Source organism: Aquila chrysaetos, chromosome 22 (genome assembly GCF_900496995.4).
Source record: "Aquila chrysaetos chrysaetos chromosome 22, bAquChr1.4, whole genome shotgun sequence".
NCBI lineage: Eukaryota > Metazoa > Chordata > Aves > Accipitriformes > Accipitridae > Aquila > Aquila chrysaetos.
Window position 1 is genome coordinate 8116488 of NC_044025.1, and position 21377 is coordinate 8137864.

At 36.4% G+C, this 21377-nt stretch overlaps 1 protein-coding gene across 3 annotated transcripts in view; it reads right to left on the minus strand.

Moving 5' to 3' along the window:
* GABRG2 (gamma-aminobutyric acid type A receptor subunit gamma2) overlaps window positions 1-21377 on the minus strand; it is a 71799-nt gene that overhangs the window by 17145 nt on the left and 33277 nt on the right. For all 3 annotated transcript variants that reach the window (XM_029998192.2, XM_029998191.2, XM_029998194.1), the window contains exon 6: window positions 21214-21351. In XM_029998192.2, coding sequence (XP_029854052.1) covers window positions 21214-21351 — 138 coding nt within the window. The remainder of the gene's footprint in view (window positions 1-21213; window positions 21352-21377) is intronic.

Genomic DNA, 21377 nt, shown 5'->3' on the forward strand with positions numbered 1-21377 from the left:
CAAAGCTTGCACTATAGTCCATTTATATAAGATTATCTCTGGGATTCAGATAGCTGCAAGCCTGGTTTTCAATTTACATTCCAAAGGATGAATCCTAACTACATTGCACAGCAGGGAGGAGGGCGGGGGATGGGAGGAGATTTCTCTTTTTTTTCTGTCTTTAAAGAGTAACGTGGATGTCTGTGTGCGAATGTGCCTGACATCAAACACCTTGATTTCCTGCGGGAGCAGGGAGAAGAGAACTGGAGTTAGTTTATGTTTGTGTGAAATGACAACCCCAGCTGATGAAACTCCTGCAAAATGAGATGAATCATTACAGCCATCCAAGCAAATGAAATTTCTTTATGTATGACATGACTTTCTGCCCGACAGTTCTGGATTTTGTTTGGTCCTTGGCCACTCATTCCACTTGAAGTGCTGTTTTCTCAGTTCATTTGACAGAATGTGTTCCACTTCTCATTAGTTTCTAATTATAGGAGGAAAGAATGTAATGACACTAGACAGTAATTAAAATCTATTACTGTTGTTCCCACCTTCCCTTTGAATTCACAGAGACAAGATTCACCCTAAGAATTTTTTGTTGCTGAAAAATGTCAGTATGTGGAAATGTATTGAGGGATTGAAGGTGAACTTAGGTGTGTTTGTTTCTAAGGTTCCATCTGTGAATACTAGAAGTTGGAAGGGAAAATGAATGTTATTGGCCCTATATATTTACATATGATTTTTTTTCCAGTTTGGGACATAATTACAAACAACTGATCCTTTTTATTTGTTTTGAAGGCAGCTAAGCTGCTACACTGGCATTAGCAAATACAGGAGGATTTTTAGTGTGCAGGATTAGTGTTCAGATGTGGCAGCAGCATGATGTAATAGGTTGCAACTGCTGTGAGTGAACCATGATGCTCCAGTGTGTAAATAATCTGCAAATTATAGAACCTTCTGCTCCCTTTCCCACTCCCCTCCTGCCTAGGAAGCGTCAACCCTGGATGAAAGCTCAGTGTCTCATCTCTGAATGGTTAGGAGTGGTTAGGTTTCTGAATAACCTGTTTGACTTACTGTGATAGAAAATTGGAACAGAGATGAAAAAATGTGAAATCTCAAGTAACGTGAGAAAGTAGAGTCACAATTTCCAGGCAACACAACCAGTTGGGGTGCTGTTCTGTTAGAAATCTTGCTGTGCCTGACACACTTAGGCATCCTGTGTCCTTGGCTCTTTTGGATGTCTGGTTGTTTTCTGAATACCTAAGGAAAAGCTGTCTGCTTCAAAAAAATTATGCACGTATACCTAAGGGCTCTGTGCATGTTTAAAGCAATGACTTGATTAATTTTGAATATTTGATTTATTATTATTTTAATAATAAAGGTTTGGAGATACAGTGAAATCACCAACATAAACAAATAGGAAATATTTTTTATTGTATTTCATTAATTTTAAGGTATCCAGATGGTGTTCCCACTTCCTGGCAACATCCAACCCTGCCTGCTCTTACATACAGGGAGAACTGGAAATAACTGGTTTGTTTCCGTACTTCAAAGCATGAAGCATGCCACATCCCTGGTACTTTAGATCAAACACACTATCAGGATTATGAAATGGCATGAAATAAGAATTGTCAAAGCTATGTAAATTTTATCATATTGAAATTTTCAGCAGTTTGCATCAAGGAAAAAAAGCACAAAATGGTGGCTGGTTTTGTTTTACAGGGGTGGTAAAGCACAACATTTGTGCTGTATCATTGGTCTACATATTTGGACTTCCTAGACAACTGTGCAAAGGATTTGTATGAAAAGGGAGCGTGGGCAGCTCCAGGGGTAATAAGATAAATGTAAGATGTAAAAATGGGAATGAAGTTAAAGGTGGTACTTTGAGGCCTAGGTTAAAAACTGCTAACATTAAGTACCTGAAATAACAAAGTTAAAAGCAAATGGTCAATCAAAAGGAATAGACAACTCCCAAAGGGAGTCAGATCTTAGGTGGACCAATTCCTTTCATGGTGTCATCTCAGCTAATCTGATATTAGACATTAGGGCTCTGTTTGTGGTCAGTGGATGAGTCTGTGGACAGAACTGCTCCCATACTGGCTGAACAAGAGACCCACGTGCCGTCTATGTACTCTACTGTAGGCTTCCTAAAATTTCAGAAGTGGTTGAAAATTAGATACAGGCCTATTTGCTGAACACCACAATAGAAGAAAATAAAGTATTTAATATTTTTGGTCTAAATAACAACAGATTTACAGACATGTTAGAGAACTCCCTTGAAATTAGTACTGTTTAAAGAGCTTTGTGCATGTCCTGGTTGCTGAAATGCACAGGACTAATGCAGTTCATAAAACACAACTTCTCAGATTTGCTTTCACATCTTTATAAATTGTCTTGCATGGCAAAGGTCATTCTGGAATTCTTCTGAAAGCCTTTCGTTCTGAGAGAAGAGGAATTTGAGGATACAGTACATTTAATCTTTGATCTTGATGTGTCCAGTTATTTTCAGACCCAGGAGACAGTATTACATAACCTGAGGCCACAATAAAACTTGATGTTTTCCTCTACTTCCTCTCCAGAGGAGAGAAGCATGACTGCATGGAGGCAATGTTCTGCAGGGGAGCTACAGATTTCACAGATTCATTCTGTCTGAACCCCCCAGCAGAAGAAATATTTCTACAAGAAAGTACCACTTGAACACCAGCATCTCGCTTCCACTGAATGCACAGGGAGATTACTGGAAAGACAGCACCATAAATAAAAAGCCCAAGTGATGCTGGGAGGAATACAACATGCTTTATTGTTCAACTTCCAGCACTATTTTTTTATTATTATTATTATTATTATTTTAGGATTTCAATTCCATTTATTTTTGGCTTCCTTTAAATATTTTAGAAGATTTAATCAGCAAATATTTAGTTTTAAACCCCCAGGAAACCATCTAAGTAACCAAGAAAAGACTAAAACTCGCCCGGGCATGGCATCCTGGAAGGCAAAACATCAAGGAGCAAAAGTAGTACAGATCAAACCCAACTTTCTTCAGAGCTCAGTGTGATCAGCTATGAAATGTCATGGGCTTCAGAGAGCTAGGGCAGCTCAGTAATAAGAGAAGATGATGTTGAGCACAAGAACCCAACAAAGATACATAGTAAAAAGTAAATTGGCTTGTCGGAAAACAACATAGCCCAAAAATATCTCAAAGAAGCAGTGTGGATTATTGGTTAGGACACTGAAACAGCAGGCAAGATATCTCAGGTCTAGTCCCAGCTCTCTCACTGAACAGCTGTAGAGCTGTAGGACAGCTATTTCTCTTCTCTCAACTCATCTTTCCTCCCATGGATGTTCTTTGGAACATGTGCACGCTATGTGCTTCAGCAACATCTGGCAGATTCTGCTCTAAACTTACATGGAAATATTTAATGGCAGTGGTTGAAAAAGAGAAAAATAATATTTAATGTAATTATATAATATTTATGAGTTATATTTATACTTATAAGGTAATAATTTTTCTTTGGCTTCTCACACAAAAGAAAACTAGAAAATGTTTTATTATTATTCTGTTTCTGGTGATACTACAAAGTACCAATGTAGGCATGGTCGTACAAAGAAGCAAAATAAAATGAACGCACAAATGCTCCTATTTAAAATCAGAGCTCGTAATCAGTGCTATAAGGATTGGTCTGAAACTTTCTGCATTTTTTTCCAAACACTTCTTTCCTAAAATACAAAGAAAAAACCAAATTTCATTCAGTTTTTTCATGTTCATGTCTTGTCTTGTTTCTGCCAGAAAAAAGCAGGCTCTATGCTTTGAAAAAGTTTTTGTACACCATGGAAACAAGGTGACACCTATAGATGATAAGAAAATTCAGAAAATAGACTTTTGGAAAAGAATAAAAACCCTCATGCACTGGCGTTTACAAAAAAATAACAATATTAAAGGTGATATATGCACAAGAGTTAGATTATTTTCTTGTTATTTAGGATTGGATCCCTGCACCTTCCACTGAAAAACTTGCCTATATTCAGAATCTGGCTAACCACTAAATGATATGGGTTCTTGAATGATTATAGTAATTCTGAACTTCCTGATACTGCTGATTCTCACAGGATACCCCTAAGTAGTTGAAGGGTAACCAAATAATTCATTTACTAGTTAATTAAAAAGTAAGTGCATAGACCAGGTAGTGATTATGCCACTGAGAGAGACAGTCCACAATTTTCTGTTTCTTTTATCAATGACGGACACAGCTGGCTGCAATACATAAGTGCATTTTAAACTTCCATTATTTGCGTCTGTTGAATATTGACTTAAATTATGTAGCAAAAGGTAATTCTGTTGTTTAAAAATTTATGGTTTTATCATAAAGGCTTTCAATGTTGAAAAGGTTTCAGAATTCTGCAGGGAATCCTCCCGATCAGCTTTCCACTTCTACCTGTTGACATATTAAGTTCTTCAGAAACCTGTTGTTTACTCAGATACACAGGTAGGAAGAGAGGATGTTCGCACACCTTGTTAAAGTGAGTTCTAACGCTAACTTCTTGTTTAAGATTTACTAGTACTCGTGTAGGAATTGCAGTGCATATCTTAGTATTTATCTGCCTTAGCAGATGAACATGTAAATTGGTTACATCAGGAGTTGCTGTTTGAATGAGTCTTGAACATGTCTGTGTATCTTTATCATAGATAAGGCAAAAGGAAGAAGGGAGAAGAATAATACATTTTTGGTAACTGTTTGTGAAGTTTTAATATTCATCAGTCGTTTTTATTTTTTATTTCTTTGTTTATTAATTATTATTATAATAGTGATTACTGTGGTATCTCACTATCTGAATGTAGAAATGTGTGGTCTGTTTGTATACTAGGAAAGTGAGCCCTTTTTCTTTTTCAAAAAAAAAAAAAAAGCTTTTAAAATATCATAAATCCTACACACAAAAGTTTAGAATGATGTTCATGAGAAGAATCCAGAGCTGTATGTTGGTTCACTTGTTTGAGAGTAACTTTTCTTTTGTAAGCATCTAAAATTTATTAGAGCCATACTTTAAAACTGTAACATCTAGGCAAGCCATTTACCTCTAAAACCTGTATTTTTCCAAAGAGAAATGTGGAAGTATTTTGGAGACATTTTGTTCCATATTCTTAAGTAAGAGATTGCCAAATTACCTGGAAAAGTGTGCTTCAGAGTTCACTTCTATGAATATTAAAAATAAGTTATTCTGAATCATACTTGTGGGGTTTTATAACTTCTTAGAACAATTTTAAATAAAAATATCACAAGTGTATTTGTTTTCCAACTTGAGACGTTCCTCTAGAAAATGCTATTGTGGACTGTTTGAGAAGTAAACAGTATCCTCATTCTCCTGCTACTGGTTTGCCTGAGGACAATGCCCACTCTGTGTGCAGATTCCATATTTTTTCTGGTTTCTTAAGCATTTTGTCTTGCAGAAGCCAGGTGCAAACCTTCAGCAATGTGCAAATTAATCTTGTTCACAATCACAGCTAACATATAACAGCAGAAACATCCACTGGCAAAAGCAGGTGTTGCAAAATAGGCTAAGGTGTGATGGGTGAGGAAATGAAATGGAAAAAACTAGCTCTAATAGAGCAGTTATTTATATGCTAAGAAAGGAGATCGCAAATGTGTTTGGGTGTCTTTTTAACCTCTTGAGCTTTCTAGGAGGATATTATTGACGTGAGGTAGAAAGTAAAATCATTGGAGGAAAGAAAAAACAGTGTCAAACCCAAAATCTCTGTAGCTATTAGAAGGGGGAAAAATGATTTTTAAAATCAGAGAACAAAAAGAAATAATGGCACTGAAGCCGAAGGAACTAGGTTATGTTTAAAATAGTAAATAAATGTAGAGTTTAAAAAGTAGAAGGTGTCAGAGATAGTGAGAGAGAAAGAGAGAGAGACAAACTATGAAAAATGGCAAACAATGAGATGATGTTCTAAAATGATACTGAATACCAAGAGCAAGAGTAAGACAGGCCACAGGCCTGCATGCAACAGGCCTGAAGGGAAGAACAGAGATGAAGAGGATGCTTAGTTTGAAGATCATGTCTCAGAAGAGACAGCTATGAATCATGAATAATTTATAACTAGTATTGCCATTTGAAGTCAAACAGATCAAGCCTAGGATGTAAAAAAATTCTTTAAAGACTACGGATACCATCTTGAAGTTTCAGTTACCAGCTTCACAGGAATAAAGGTAGAGCTTCTAGGTGTATGTAATCACCCTAGTCCAAATCCTACAAGGTATTTAAATGGCTTGCCCTTTTCAAGAGGACACCTTTGAAGAACTATTTATTTCTCAGATAGACATATTCAGGATAAAGTTCACAGCTACTACAAAACAGGTTCCCCTGGGAGCCTCCATTACACGTCGCAGTGTGAATACCATCACATTGTATGTTTTCAGGCCAGGAAGTGCAACCTTTTAATCTTTCCTTAAAAGTGAGGTTATAACACTGTGAATCCCATGGGTTATGCCTTTTTAAGGCTTTCCTCTTTTAACATTTGAAAGTGTTATGCCCTGGAAAGCTTTTAAAAATGAACTGGCAATTCTGGATCTGAAACACTGTGTGGCATACAGAGAAGGATGCATTTGGAGTCCCACAGGACTGTGATGAGGGAACTGTGGATTGAGCTTTACCACGTAGGCTGGAGTGTACTTTACACATCGGTGATGTAATGTGAGGTCACTGGAAGCTAGATCTTGGTAAGGTCTCCTACACTGTTTTTTAGAAGTTAGCTGCTGTGTTTGTAACTCCACAGAGAGATAAGGCTGCAACTGGTGCTAGGCACCAGAAAAGGTTAATATGCTCAAAAGAGTCATCCGATGCTTTTTGCATTTATCTTTCTGTGGAGGTTGTTATCATAAAAGACTTAAGGGTTGAGATGATAGGTTGGGTGCAGAAATGATGCAGTGGTCATTCATCTCTTGCAGCTGTAGCTTGTTACAGAGATTCTCTATGAGACCAAGTCAGTCATGATGTTACCTCAGATGCCATAAGAGAGAAGGATACTCAGAACCCAAGAGGCAAAGCAATGAAATGGCAAGCAGTAACTTCTTACACCCAACAAAACAATATTTGCTTTGAAGGGGCTCATGAGTTTCCTAGAAGGAATGTGGAAATGGAAATGCCATCCAGTTTCCTTCAAGAAACCAACATTCCCACCAGGCAAATGCAGCACTCCTCCTCCAGGGCACTGTGCCCAGCAGCAGGCCTCCCTTCTGGTTCAGCTCTGCTGGCCCCGTTCCCTAGCAAGCACTTTGCTGTTCATATGCATATACGGCAGGTGGGAGAGAAAGAGTAGCCAGAGCCAAGAGAGCATTTGAAATACTTCAGTAGAGTGACAAAGAGAAGTCAGAGGTTTGGTTTTTTGTCATGACTTTCAGTTTTTACTGTGGAAATGACAGCAGTGTTCTCAAATTGCATCCCAACAGTTCCCAGCCAGATGAATTTTAAACATTTTATTATTTCCAGAAGTAGAATAAGTTCAAAAGAAGATGACTGATGGTAGTTTTTGAAAAATACTTGTTTTATTGGTGTAGTTTCCTCCCTGTTTCTTGATCCTAACAAACAAGTCTGTGTGAACACCTTATTAAGCAAAGTGAATGTTTGAAAATAAGAACACAGGTGTAAACAAGTTCTCCAAGCATGAAACAATTTACTTGTTTCGTTGTATTACCATGAGCTAGCAACCCTGATCTTGGATTAAAATTCCACTATCATGGAAATTATATCTAGAAAAAAAAGAATTTGTATCCCCCAAGTTTGCATTCCCCAAGTAAGTGAATTATAGAATTAGAACTTTGCCATATCAAAAATAATATTCCTCGTTGCCCTTTTCTGAAAGGCTACTTTTTCATTTAAATTTATTTTTATATTGTATTTTAAGTTCTGTGCACAGGTACTACCTGTGGCACTGCATTCAGATAGGCATATTAACAATTATCACACATTTGTCTTTGATTTTAACTAGTACAGATGAAATAAAGCTCCTTCATGTAACCAACCTAGTCTGAAGTGTAGGCTCTCTATATAAAGAACTTTAGCTTGGGCTGAATTTCCTCATTTTCAGATGTGCTAGAGTCAAATATTATTTTAAGAACATTTCTATTTAAAATTGTTGCTCTCAAGTCTGCTAGAGAATCTTCATACAAAAGTTCAGTATATATTAGAAAATTACTATCTCTTTAATTCCAGACACCAAATCCAAACTGTTTATCTGAACTGTGCATCAAATAATTGCCATTCTTCAACCTACAAATATCAGGCTGAACACTTCTCAGATTATTTCAGTTGTTTACTGATTTCAGTTTAATTCCCAATATTCGCACTAGGATATTTGGCTCGTAGAGCTTGAGTCCCATCCGGAGGTTGGAATTATAATTGCTTGTGAAATGTAATTAAAAATTAAAAAAATAATGAATAGCATTTTTTTATAAGCCTCAAAACTGGTACTGTTTAAGATTTTGTTAAAACTTAGAGAAGCATATTGCTTTTTATCCTGTTCCTGTAAGAGAAATCAAGGTTATATTATCTCAGGCCCTCCTCATTTATAATTCTGAAAATACTGATCAATTATAACTATTAAGACAGAAGTTGCAAAGTGTCAAAAAGACAGGTGGAGGGATTTGATGGACTGTCATATAATGCTACCCTACTGCTTTCCACAATATCATACACTCTTCCTCCCAAGAAAGGTTAAGGCATGAATTTGATTCTTGTTAGACTGCAGAGAAATGACTTAGAGAACACCTGTGAGGACTGCTTCAGCTGCTGAAAAAGCTTAAATTGGCATTTACATGTTCATTAGACAGCAGGGAATTCTGCCATGAGATGCAAATCTATAAGAAATCAGCCCTTCTGCTCACAGAACTATTCATTTCTCTTACTTAATTCTCCCTAGAAAAAATCTCTTATCACACCAAGAAACAAAAATCTGTTTTAAACTTTTAAGGACATGGCACTAGGAATGAGGTGGGCCAGAGAGAAATAGATAAGAAGTAGAGATTTTTTTCCTCCCAACTCATCAACCTCATCAGCGCATTATGTTTAGGGGGTACGGTTAATTCTAAAGCTACCTAATGAAGAAGAGGTGGGCACCAAAGCTGGCAAACTTAGCAGGGAAATGTCTGCTTGTGGTTGCTTTTATATTGACTTGTTTCAGAACATAACCTGAGGTAATGATTGCAAGTATAAAATGATTCACCCTCCAGCACAGAATAGGCACTACCACATCTAATGACATGCCAGCTGCATTATCCTAGATCAGCTGGCTGGTAGGAAGTTCGACATCAACAGTCCTAGTCATTACAAAGCCCTGAAATAATGCTACCGTGACCAACTGGACTATGTTCTAACACAAATTGCCATACCTCCTGTGGGAGGATACCGTGGTACCTTTCCTCTCTGCGGCACTGGTGGGATTTGCTCTTGGCACATAAAATGAACCAGTTCATGAGTTCAGAGAAATGTCATGTTTCCATATTCCAGTATTCAGAGGGTTGATCTTTTCCTCTTTCGCTTTTCTTCTCTGACTTACAGAGCCATAATGGATTTTTAATATTTGCACTATTTGCTAATAATAAATTCTCCAGGTGAAATTCTTTGCTTTTCTTGTCAACAGAGATACAGTGTCTCTCTCAGAACTGAAAGATATCATAGATTTTCTATACCTATACTTGAAAGTCTAATTCTTTTTTTCTGCAGTATTGCTAAATCTAGTCATACAGGTTTTGACAATTATTATTTAAAAAATAATAATAATAGGAAAAAGAAAAGTAATTTCTTTTCTTCATATTCAATAATATTCTTGCTTTTCCCAGGATGGCAACAAATGGTGAGAGTTATTCAAGAGCTCTTATTTCATAGCTCAGATCCTTAGCATGAGAGCAAACATAGCTGGAGTGATAGTATGCTGTTATGAATTGCCCTGGTTATTGCTTTTGCACTTGTACAACCAAAGTTAAGATATGCAGTTCCAAGACATTGCTGTTTCACTTGATGATTTTGCAACTGGAGCAATCTAATAGCTCTGTTCCAGACCAGTAATTTGCTACAGTGATATGAGAAAGGAACTTTTGGTGAACTACAAGGGTGGTTGGAAATATTCAAACTTGTTTTATTTTGTTTTTAAATAAATGTTACTGGATAACAGCAGAAAATAACCTAAGAAATCACTACCAGTTCTTTATGACTATATGGTTTTTTGATTTTGCATAACTAGAGGAGGGATGTTAAGTCAAGTCAAATAGTTATTGCTATCTGTAATTTGAATGGACAGGGTGTGAACTCACTTTAGGGTTTTTGGAGTGGGGCAAGTGAAGAGAATTGTTTGGGGTTTTCTTAACCTATATGCTCACAGAACAGAAGCAACCTTGGATGACTGACTGTTACCTACACAGTATGACTCTACTTCCTCTTCAAGCTCACATTCTCAAGATTAAAAGAGAAGAAATTGAGCTACAATCAACAAAACCACATTATTTGTGATAGTCAAGTTTTTTCACAATTTTCTCAATTGTTAGACCTATATACAAGAAAGAGCAAATAGCAGTTTGTTGACTAGTTTCGTGATCATTTCTAGTCACTAACATTAAGACACACAAAGGGTGTTGGGGCACTTTATACATTAAATCTTGAAAAATATTTCAAGATTCTCTTATGTAGAGCATGATACAAGAAAGTATTATTACATAAATTTTATCCTGCAGCTCTTTAGCCTTAATTATGCAGTCTTCTCGAGAGTAGCAAAGAACTCACTTAATAGACTGCATCACTTTTTGAGATAAGTGGCGTATTTATAGCTTCTATAATGTATATCAAAATGAGGACAATTATGCCTGGTTTAAAAAGGCAATGTTAAAACACACGCTATTTACAATTAAGAATTTGTTTTAACAATAAAAATGAGCTAGTTAATGTTTGTGAAACATAAAATTATAATGACAAATATTTGACCATTATTACCATGCTTAACATTATGCCACTATATTCTTCTGTGAGAATGTGTTGTCAACGTTATAGGATGGTTATATGAAATTGTAGATAAAATATCTAAAAATGTAAGTGGAACATTTTATAACAACAAGGCACTGCAGAGAGTTTTAGAAGTTTGTACATAGTGTACATATTTTCATTTAACACCCTAGTCTGTTTTCTTTTTGTTTCTCCTGTTTCTCCTTTATTTGATACAAAAAATTGAAAATTAAAGCTCACTGGGAAGGTGTCTTTAAACTTCATGGTGTTAAGTTAGTTTAATTTGCTTTTTACATGGGATATTTGGCTGGATTTGAGTATTATTAGCTCCCGTCAATGCTGCCTGACTCAGATACTCTTGTTATGCAGACTTCTATGTCTTACTTCCACTCAGCCTTTCAATTATATCTATTCAAACACAGTGACAACCTCCCCCAACAAAACAGCATCTTAGATAAGTAGGTTACTAAAAATGCTATGTAATGACATGAGATTGAGAAGCTAGAAATTGCACTTCCAAACTGAAGGGATTTAACTGTGTAAGAACAGCCTTAGAGGCATATGTTTATTACTTAGGACATATACGTGCCCCAGGCTAATCCAAACTTATTTCAAATGAACTATTCCTACACTTCATGAACGTTAAGCTGTCATCACCTTCAAACATCATTAATGAATTTGTTTTTCTCCACTGAAAGCGCAGGAAGATGATGAGAAACATAAGACCAAGGGAAAAAAATGTGAAAGAAATTATTTTAAAATCATTGTACTACAAACATATTTTTTTAACACAAAAAGGGTCTAGAAGTGAAACATCAGTGAAGAAGTCAACCATCAGTGCTATGCTGATCAATTTACAGGTTACAGAGATTACCTTGTGACTCTACAGCTGAAAGGCTGAAGTGCTCAAGAACCTTCCAATTTATCACAAGATTGCTTGAAGTTTAATTATTTAAACAGCACAATAAAACATTTATTTATTTAAATCAATAATTTAAACATATTTATTCACTATGAAGAAAACTATTCTAAAAATTGCTTAGTATTCAGAGTTATTTTAATGCTAAAATAACTGTGAATATACATTGTTCTTTAACTACTAAGCCATTGTCTCTAATCCTTTTGAACCAAAGATTTCTCACCACAATTCATTATAGGACCTAGCTCCCGTTGCAGACTGGAATTACAGTGATTTTCTCTTGTGATATTGCAACAGTTTCTGTGAAAGTCAATCAGTGGATGGGGTATGATGATTTCATTACCGACCAGGAATTAAAAAAGGGAGTTGGGATGTTAATATGCTTTGTGTCTCAAAGTCATCAGTACTTATGAAAATACATTCATAGGGGCTTTAGAGGCATCACAAAAATTTGTATGCTTAGTTAATGCAGGAAAGGTTTTAAGACAGACTCACTTTGTTAATTTCCTGATTTTTATCATAAAATTAAAAACATTCAAAATTATGTTTTTTCTTTATTTTTAAAGAATTTCAATTTCCTAAAAGATCTAATTATTTTCTTGCTATTAAATGAACAAATATTATGTCTTATAGCCATTGTTCTGTTATATCCACAAAATTGTATTTATTACAAAACCAATCTTGCCTTTAACATCTGCGCTTTTGCAATTGCCCTGCATTAGGTTCAGTGGAAATGCTTGTAAGATTCCACATTATCCCTCATTCTGTGGTTACTTGTGTATTAATCCTTTTTATCCTTACTTGACATTTCTAAAGCTCAGTTTAAACTGTAGCAAGCCGTGCTTTCAGATATGGCAAACCTTCAGAAAGACAAACTCAGAAAAATAAACTTGACCCTCAAGAGTCTTTGTTCAATTGGGAAGTCACGCTGGGGTGGGTTGAAAGAGGTTTCAGGCCCCAACAACCCTTTTCTTCAGGGACAGTCATGATTTTACTTTGCTGGGGTGACTCAGTTGACATTGAGTCTAGGAAAAACTGAGAGTAAAAAAGGACTGAATTACTGTCACTGGAATTTTAAGAAAGCCTTTAACCCCTCTCAAAAGATAAAAAATAATCATCAAAGAGCTCTTCAACTCTTTATATGATTAGTTAGAAGCAGGTGAACTTGAAGGCCTAAACCTGAAGCTATACAGATAAAACCTGAACAGAAAAGTCAGATTCTTTCAATCTGTAAGAATTTTAAACATATTCATTCCACAGGAATAGTGGGCATTTTTCCTGCCCATTAAACCACGAAGATCTAGCCCATCACTGCAAAAGCGATAGGAAAGTTGAGGAGTCTTTGTGCTCTGGATGCTTTTTTGCATTAACACCAAACCAGTGATGGCCCTTCAATCCTCAGTCACAGCTCCATCGCTACTGCTGTGGCTTGGCGGTTCTCACTGCTTACCATCAAACCCTTTCCAAGGAGTCTTACGGCAGCTAGCAACATTATGGAAATGTATTTCACATGGGTGCAACTACACTTGCCACATAAACTGGAAAGATCCTTTTTATTGTGGTCATAACTGAGCATGTAGCAGAAAAACAGGCCAAACCTAGCTATTAATTATATGTCTAACTTGGATCCACAGTCTTTCTTGTTGGATATGTCATCTGTTATTAAATTCCCTGTTCCTCAGCCTACACTATTAAGGTAGCACGGAATTTCCCATTGTTCTGCTGTCACAGGAATGGGTCCATAGTGATTTCAAAAACAACTACAGACCAGATGACGAACAGAGAGGTGTTTGGATGAATAAAGAAGGTGGGAAGGCAACTGCGCAGATTTTCTGAGGTCTTTTGGGATGTTGCCAAGGACTGAAGCAGTCAGTACAGAAGAGACCCAAATGCAATTGACTCGAGTCCTTCCCAGCCATTGCAGGAGAGGCCTCTGTCCCTCTTGTCTGCAGCTTCCTGTCCAGTTTCTCAGGAAGCCTTCAGCTCGTCCCTGTCATCTTGTCTGCCTCACAGGGATTATACAAGGATAAATGGTTCTAAGGTGTTCTGATTTTGCAGTTCTGAAAAAGTGCATGTATATAGATCCTGGATGTCTGCATGACAGGGAGGAACCAAAAAGCCTGCTTATGGAATTAGTTCATTTATGCAGTCATGTGAATTCATCTATAAATACTCACGTGCCACACAATTAATCAACTTGGATGAGAAAATGTGGAGTATACAACAGGCATGGGAGGGAGTGAATTGTACTACATCTTTAGTCTTTGAAGACATGATCCTGAAACACAGACTAATTATTTTCAATGAACAAACTTTTCAACAGTTATAATTTTAGCAAAAATGCATTAATTGCTATGGTTTGGTGAATAACTGAACAGATATGAGCATCTGGATTGCTTGAGAAAAGCTTGTTATTAATTTTTGATAAATGTTTGTTATTCATTATCCTTCAAAAAAATATGCGGGAATAGTTACCTTAGACTAGTTTTATTCCCTGAAAGCAATATCAAACTGTTGTAAGCTACCACCTTAACAAAAATCCCTCCTTCTGCTCACATAATTGTCTGTAACCCTTCATGATGGTGGTATATGAAAGTTAAATAACTCCACTCCTCTGTGTTTTCTTTCAAATCATTATATGTTGGGTACAGTAATGTTAAACAGTAGTTCATGTGAGTTAAAATAAGGGAGAGTTTAAATGGAAAAGAAAAAAGAATAATTTATAAGCAAAAATATTCTCTGGTGCTCTCTTTCTGGACAGGTGATGAGTACTTATATTAGAAGTAGAATCTTAAGATATAGCTATTAAGATATTTTAGAGTTATCTTAAGGATATTAGCTTAGAGCTGAGGATTTCCTTTGAAGCAGCAAACATGAAAATAGGCCTTTCAGTCCATTGTGTCTGCCTACTGCTTTAAATGTTCCACTGTCCTAGAGAAACAGTATTCTTTCAGCAAGTATGTTTAAGGTAATAATATAGCCTTTCAAAAAACAAGAATATTGAGATAAATATCCTCTTAAACCATAAAGAGAACAATAAAGATACACAGAACAATTTAATAGTAGGCTGGGTTTTCTGACTTAAAGCTTATGTCATCATTTGCTCCTCTGCAAAGTGGATACAAAGTATGTTTAAATTCTGTCAAAAGCAAAATGCAGGTACTGGTATCTTGTACCTATTCACTAGGTCAAAATCTTCAGACAGGGAATGTTTTCAATTCCCAGAGGGATCTCCCTGACAATGCCATATGCTATAGTCAACCCATACTAGAACCTAGAGCTGTGTCTGGGGCTGTCAGGGATTTCTAGGCACAGTGGCAATCCACCTATGGCCATTGCTTAATGTTAGGCCTATTTCCCAACACAGATCTTCAAATATGATATGTACCTGTCATATCATATTTTGACTTAATAAAAAAGCATAGGGAGAAGACTCCTGGGTTTTTTGAGCACCGTGAAAACTCTGAGGACTGCATGCCTGCCACAGTTCAATTCATTACAATACAGCATTAAAATAAAGTATAAAGTCCGCAAATACCTTCTCTTCCACAAAATAATAGCCTTGACCACATTTTCCTGACAAAACAGAAACCAGACCCAGATCTTTTTCTGTGGCTTAATAGAAGAATAGCAAGATAAATATTTAATTACCAATTTGACACTGTTTATCAATTATGAGCAATACACTCTCTCTACTGCACAGCTCCAATTAGCTCTGTAAAACAGAGAACAAGAAGAAAATAAAAAGGAATTTACAGATATTGGCTTACCAGTCTCATGGATCCTGTGCAGCTTGTTGAACTGCTATTTATTGATTAGTCTTATAATGCCTTTGTATCTAATTAAAAATTCAGGATGGGCTCTGTGAATAAGCAATAGACAATGTCTGGTCTAAAAAAGGAACTACCCAGTCACAGAAATGAACTGGGAATACCAGAAGCTCCATCTGTCCTGAGTAATTACACATTCACAAACTGTTTTGCATAGTACAGTATTTTGTACGTTCAAAAACACTGGAATAGTAAGTAGAAATTCAGTTTGTGTAGTAATTTTATGAAATTCATAGAAACCTATTGATGAAAAGAATTTCAAGATATAAGGTCGTCCTTTCCTCCTGGTCTGAGGTATGATTTCATAAAACCTCTGATTTAAGGGTTTCTACAATCTCCCTAAATAGTATGTGCCAGTGCTGATTATTGTTATGTTTAAAAGCAATATGTTTGTTTTACTCCTTTGATCACCAATTATATTTTCTTCCAGACTAGTTCCATACTTCCAAATATTTCCATAGGTCATATTGTCTAAACCAATTACTTATCACACTCTTCTTCACTCCCCTGTCTTTCTTAAAATGTTGCCCTTAAAAGCGAACCTTTTTTTTTTTAATCAAGCAGAATGCAGCAACCATTTGACATCAGTTTTTCACAGAGTAGAACAGTGACTATTTCTTCCAAGTTTACACACAACACTCTGAGTAATGCCTCCTAGAAAAGGTGGTTTTTTGTAATAGTACCACATTCTCTATCCTTGTGTGTTTGTGGACTACTACAGCCCCCAGAATTTTTTTTCATAACTACTCAACTTTTTATATTTGTGCATTTGATTATTTCCTTCCTACAATCTTTCCCTCTTTATTCAAAGTAACTAATTACCAATTTTGGAATTTTCCTATTTTCCTGTTCCCAAAGTGCAACATGTCCCTGATCAGTGTCATCCACTTGTGCATTATATTTTGCAAATCTTACACTTTTGTATCACTTGTTGCATTGCAGTAACAATACGAAAAATTCAAGTTTATCTTTCTCGCTAGTCAAATCTGAATTGAGAGGGTTCTCTAGAAAAACTTCCTTGAAATCCCTCCTAAGCAATAGACACCTTTTGTTCTATAATGTGATTCTAGCTAAGCTTTATAATATTTTCATTTTGACATCCAAAAAGTGAAGAACAGCAGCATTTGCTGATATGATTCACAAGTGGTGGACCTGCTGGACTGTTTTCTCACCTAATTGGTTTCTTATTTTTAATCCACAGTGAATATTAAAGGTCAGAAATTAGATATAGAATAGTTTTTAAAGCAAAAAAGAACAACTGACATTCATTTAAATCAAATGTATTGTGCAATACTAAATGAGAATATGGAGGATGGAAAAGTACGTCCTGTGCTAGAGCAGTCATTTTTTAGTTTTCTTCTGTTTATTATTGCTGGTTATTGTATGATACAACTCTCTCTCTTTTTATGATATACAACTCTTTTTATTCTAAGCGTCCACTTTCTGACACATTTGCCAGCTAGTTTTACATTTATCCCATGTATAGACCGTATGTCTGATAAATCATACACCCTTAAATAACTAAAGACATGGTAAGCGTAATATGAACTCTGAACATGTCAGTAAAGCAACTGGCTTTACTATGCAAGCTCAGCATTAGGTTTGAAGTAGGGTTTTGTAAATCTGATGCTTTCTTTGTAAGGACTACTCATGGCAGTGTCCATCCAAATTTCAGAAGTTGGTGAATTTTTATTCTCTAGACTTTTCCATTAGTTCATCCTTTTTTATTGGAGAATCTCACCACCATTCAGTGGATGGGGCCTTACACTGTGAGCAAAAAGGTCACGCAAAAGAAATGGTAGTTTCTTAATAAATGACCAAAATATGCACTGTTTGAGCAGTGATTATGGACATACTTCAATAATACAATAAATCTTAAACCCATCTCAGTTTATAAGTATGTGAGGTCAACTGGAGTGGTTTATATAACTCATATGCTATTATGTCCTAACGTGCACTTTATTGCAAATAATCTGAACTAAACCACTGCTGATTACACAGCATAGGTTGTAGTGAAAAAGCAGAAAATACATACAGGTAATATATTATTAAATGTACAGACTATTTAGTCATTTTAATGAAAAGTTCACAGGACAGAAGGTTGAGAGTTAACTTTTCTTAACAGTGCCTGCTATTAATGGATTCTATTAGCTAAGTCATTTCTTACTGCTTGGTCTGTGACTTTTGAAGAAAATTGGAGTCACATGTGAATGTTCAGTTTGGAGAGAAACAAGCTGACAATTCAGGATGACTCACTTCAGATAAGAGAAACAGACAGGATGGTTTGTAATATTCCAGTTGCTTTTTTCTGCTGTTATGGGGATTTGCTAACTGATCAGGGACAGAATTCCGACATCTGGCCCTTTCAGTTAATCTTATATTTCTGCAGCACATGCAAAGGAAGAGCAGCAGATAAATGTAGTCACTTCAGCAAGTCTGTCAGTCCTTATGAAGCTTGCACTCAAACAATCCTTGTCCTTCTCTGCCCATAACCCAGGCCAGATCTCAAATGTTCAGCTATGGCATGACAGAATAGAGGTAACGGAGTTTGTAATGACCAAGTCTCAGCCATCCTTTCTGATTCTCTTCTCTGCTCCAGTCACCAAGCAAGCATAGCCCTCAGGGACTAGAAAGTGTTAGTCACTGGGAGGCATGAAGCTGGAAACAAGAGTTTGTTTTGAAATGGAGTAAATGCAGATATGGAAAGTTTACTCCAGTTTCAAATGCCTTAACACTACTCCCAGGCTCCTTCTGTTCTGTAACTGTTCAATCTCATATTCTCTAATTTCCCCGTCTTGTGTTTAGGTTTCTCTGGTTTCTGTCGTCATATAAATTTAGTTTTGGGGAAGAGTTCTTGGAAGTGTAGTATAGTCACCTCCCTAACATCTCATTAATCTTTCCATTGCCTCCTCCACTGTACCTCAGCTCATATCCCCACTGAAGCATTGGCAGTGGTACTGTCATTAGTTTGTATCTAAATTCTATTATATACAACACTGCAGTTAGTTGCATAAAGTCTCAAGACTTATTTTGGCTATATGGGCATTCAAATACCTAACTTGTGTAGTCAGGCTGCGCATAGGTTGCTAATAAATGTATAAGCTTGGAATATTTTTCTTTTCTTTTGGGGAAACTCTATTGAAAATGTGTGCTTGTAAGAGAGTAATTATAGGTAGAGTATGGGTCTGGCTGAGAAATATTGGACTTAATGTAGCTCCCAGCATGCTAATAAGGCACTTATGTAAGCAATGAACACTCTTCAGGCTCTGCCAGCTTTAGCAAAATATTTGTAGGAGATAGACCAGATTAATGATAATCCCTATTTTGTTGTTGTTGGGGGTTTTTTCCTACCTTCTAATTATTTAGATACTGCACCTAGACCAAAATCAAATCTAATTTTCTTGGATATCTGTGGTTATAAAAGCAAGAGGAGCAAGGAAAATCAAACATAAGATAACTGCAGCAGCAGAAATACATACACAGGACTTTTCCCCAAATTTTTATACTCAGCTGGTCTTTGAAAGCAGCTCAGCAGGCTGAGTAGCTTTCACGAACATTTCTTCTTAGGAATCAAGTGATGACTAGAGTGACTCTTTGCTGCTTTAAAGTGGATGCTAGCTGCTAATTACTTTTTTTTTTTTTTAACTAAATTAAAAGGGCTGGTGTGTGTCGTCATATTAAAAACTGCTGATGCAACATTATGGTAGTACTCCAGGTGAGTACTACAAGCTTGAATGGCCATCCCCTGAAAAAAAAAAAAAAGGTTTTCTTTGCATGGGAAAGTGTATTAGTATATTTTGCTTTCTGTGTTTTACTGTTTGTCTCCCAGTATGTACTTTCTTCACATTAGCAGAACATTAGAGCGTGCTTTTGATTCACCAGTGCAAGATGCACTGAATCAGTGGATCTGAAGCTTGTAGCATGTTAAGATTTTATTACTTTCTATCTCTGGCCAAAAAAAGTTTATTGGCGAATGACTCAAGCGGAAAAGGAAAGAAAAAGAGCAAATAAAAGAAACTCAAACTAAGACTGAAATAAAGTTAGTTTTCAACCTAGGCAGGATGGGACCTTAGACCATGCTTGGGCACACTGCTGCCTTTTGTGCTTTGTCTGTTACGGGGGCAGTCTGAGGTGAGATGTACTGCTGCTGTTTATATTTTTGCTTTGAGAGCAATTCCACCATGTCATGTATAATGGTGGTTATTAGCAGCTATGGCTCACACACACGCTGCTCTCTTGTCCTCTTTTGCATCTTTATTTTTATTTTCCTGGGAAAAAGAGAAAGGTCAAATGCTTTCTTGAATACCTGACTAAATATCTTCCTCAGCTAAAATGGCAGAAGATGCCATAAGGCAAATGTGGCTACAGCTGGGAGGCTTCATTCCATTTTTGCCCTGCTCATGAGACTAAACATGTCATTGGTGCTTAATGTCCAGTGATTCAGGAGTTGGAACTTGAATTAATTCTCAACCTCTTTGTTTGCACTCCAGTGTAATGCACTGCAGGCTTCTCTCAACACTAGCGTATCTCACTCTCCTTTTTAGTATAACAGCAATGCTGACCTTTTAGAAAGAAAATGGATGGCGATATTTCTGAGGTCAGATTTAACACAGATGTCTGAATTTAAATCAATATATTTGCCAGAACAATAAAATAAGGTAAAAATTAAAAGCAACTTGAAAAGAAAAACTGCCTTCATTTCACTGTTCTTTTTGAAAGTAAGAAATCAAAGACAAGGGATATCATGCACATACAAGAATATTAATATGCAATTCCTCTTTACATCCTTTCTCGTATTCACTGATTTTCTTTCCACTGAGAAATAAAACAATATATATGTCTAGAAGAATGTATTTTCCTGCTTAGTTAGTAGGGCTAAAATTGCTATTTTTATTAAACGCTGAGTAGTTCCTCATCTATCATTTTAAATTCCATTACTTGTTTCCAAGGAGATAGAAATATGCAGGAAAATCATCTGAGACTCTGATTTGTAAGGCTGTTCTTTTTAATGAGAGTTGAATATGCCCTGTTTTAAGGAACAAAATAAACTTGGAGCTGCTGTAGTAAAGAGGTTGAGACTTCAAATTTCATTTCTGTACAGGCCTACTTTCTGCTTCTGGAAGTTGGAATGGGATTGTAAAATATTCAAATCAGTATCAGATTATCATTTATTGGCTCAGCTGTGCTGTTTTCTACACTGAAGCAGGATAGGAAGTTCCCTTGCCCGCCCACCCACCCCTTGTAGTAGTGACTTTCTCCTGACAGTTCTAGGTATTTCTTGGAGGACAAGAATGGACAGGAGACAACAATTTATTTTTCTTCCTGTAAGTTCTTCTTCAGAAATACTAAAGCCTGGATGGTTCCATAGGTATTTAAAAGCCTGTAATTGTTCAGTGAAGTGCCAATGCTAAGTTCTAAACAGAGATATCTTTCTTTTTTTCTTTCTGTTAATAAAATCCTAAGTGAATCTGAGGGTAAACAGATCAGTTGTCTTACCTGAAGTAGTCTTCACCACCTCAGTTGTATTTCTTAATCCTGTAAAGGAGAACTGGTAAAGTCTCCAGGACCTGGTGTCTCCCACCTCCACTGAGCTGCGCTTCCATTGGTAAATGATCTCTTCTCTCGGGTAGCCATCTTATTGCAATGGAAAATACAGAATG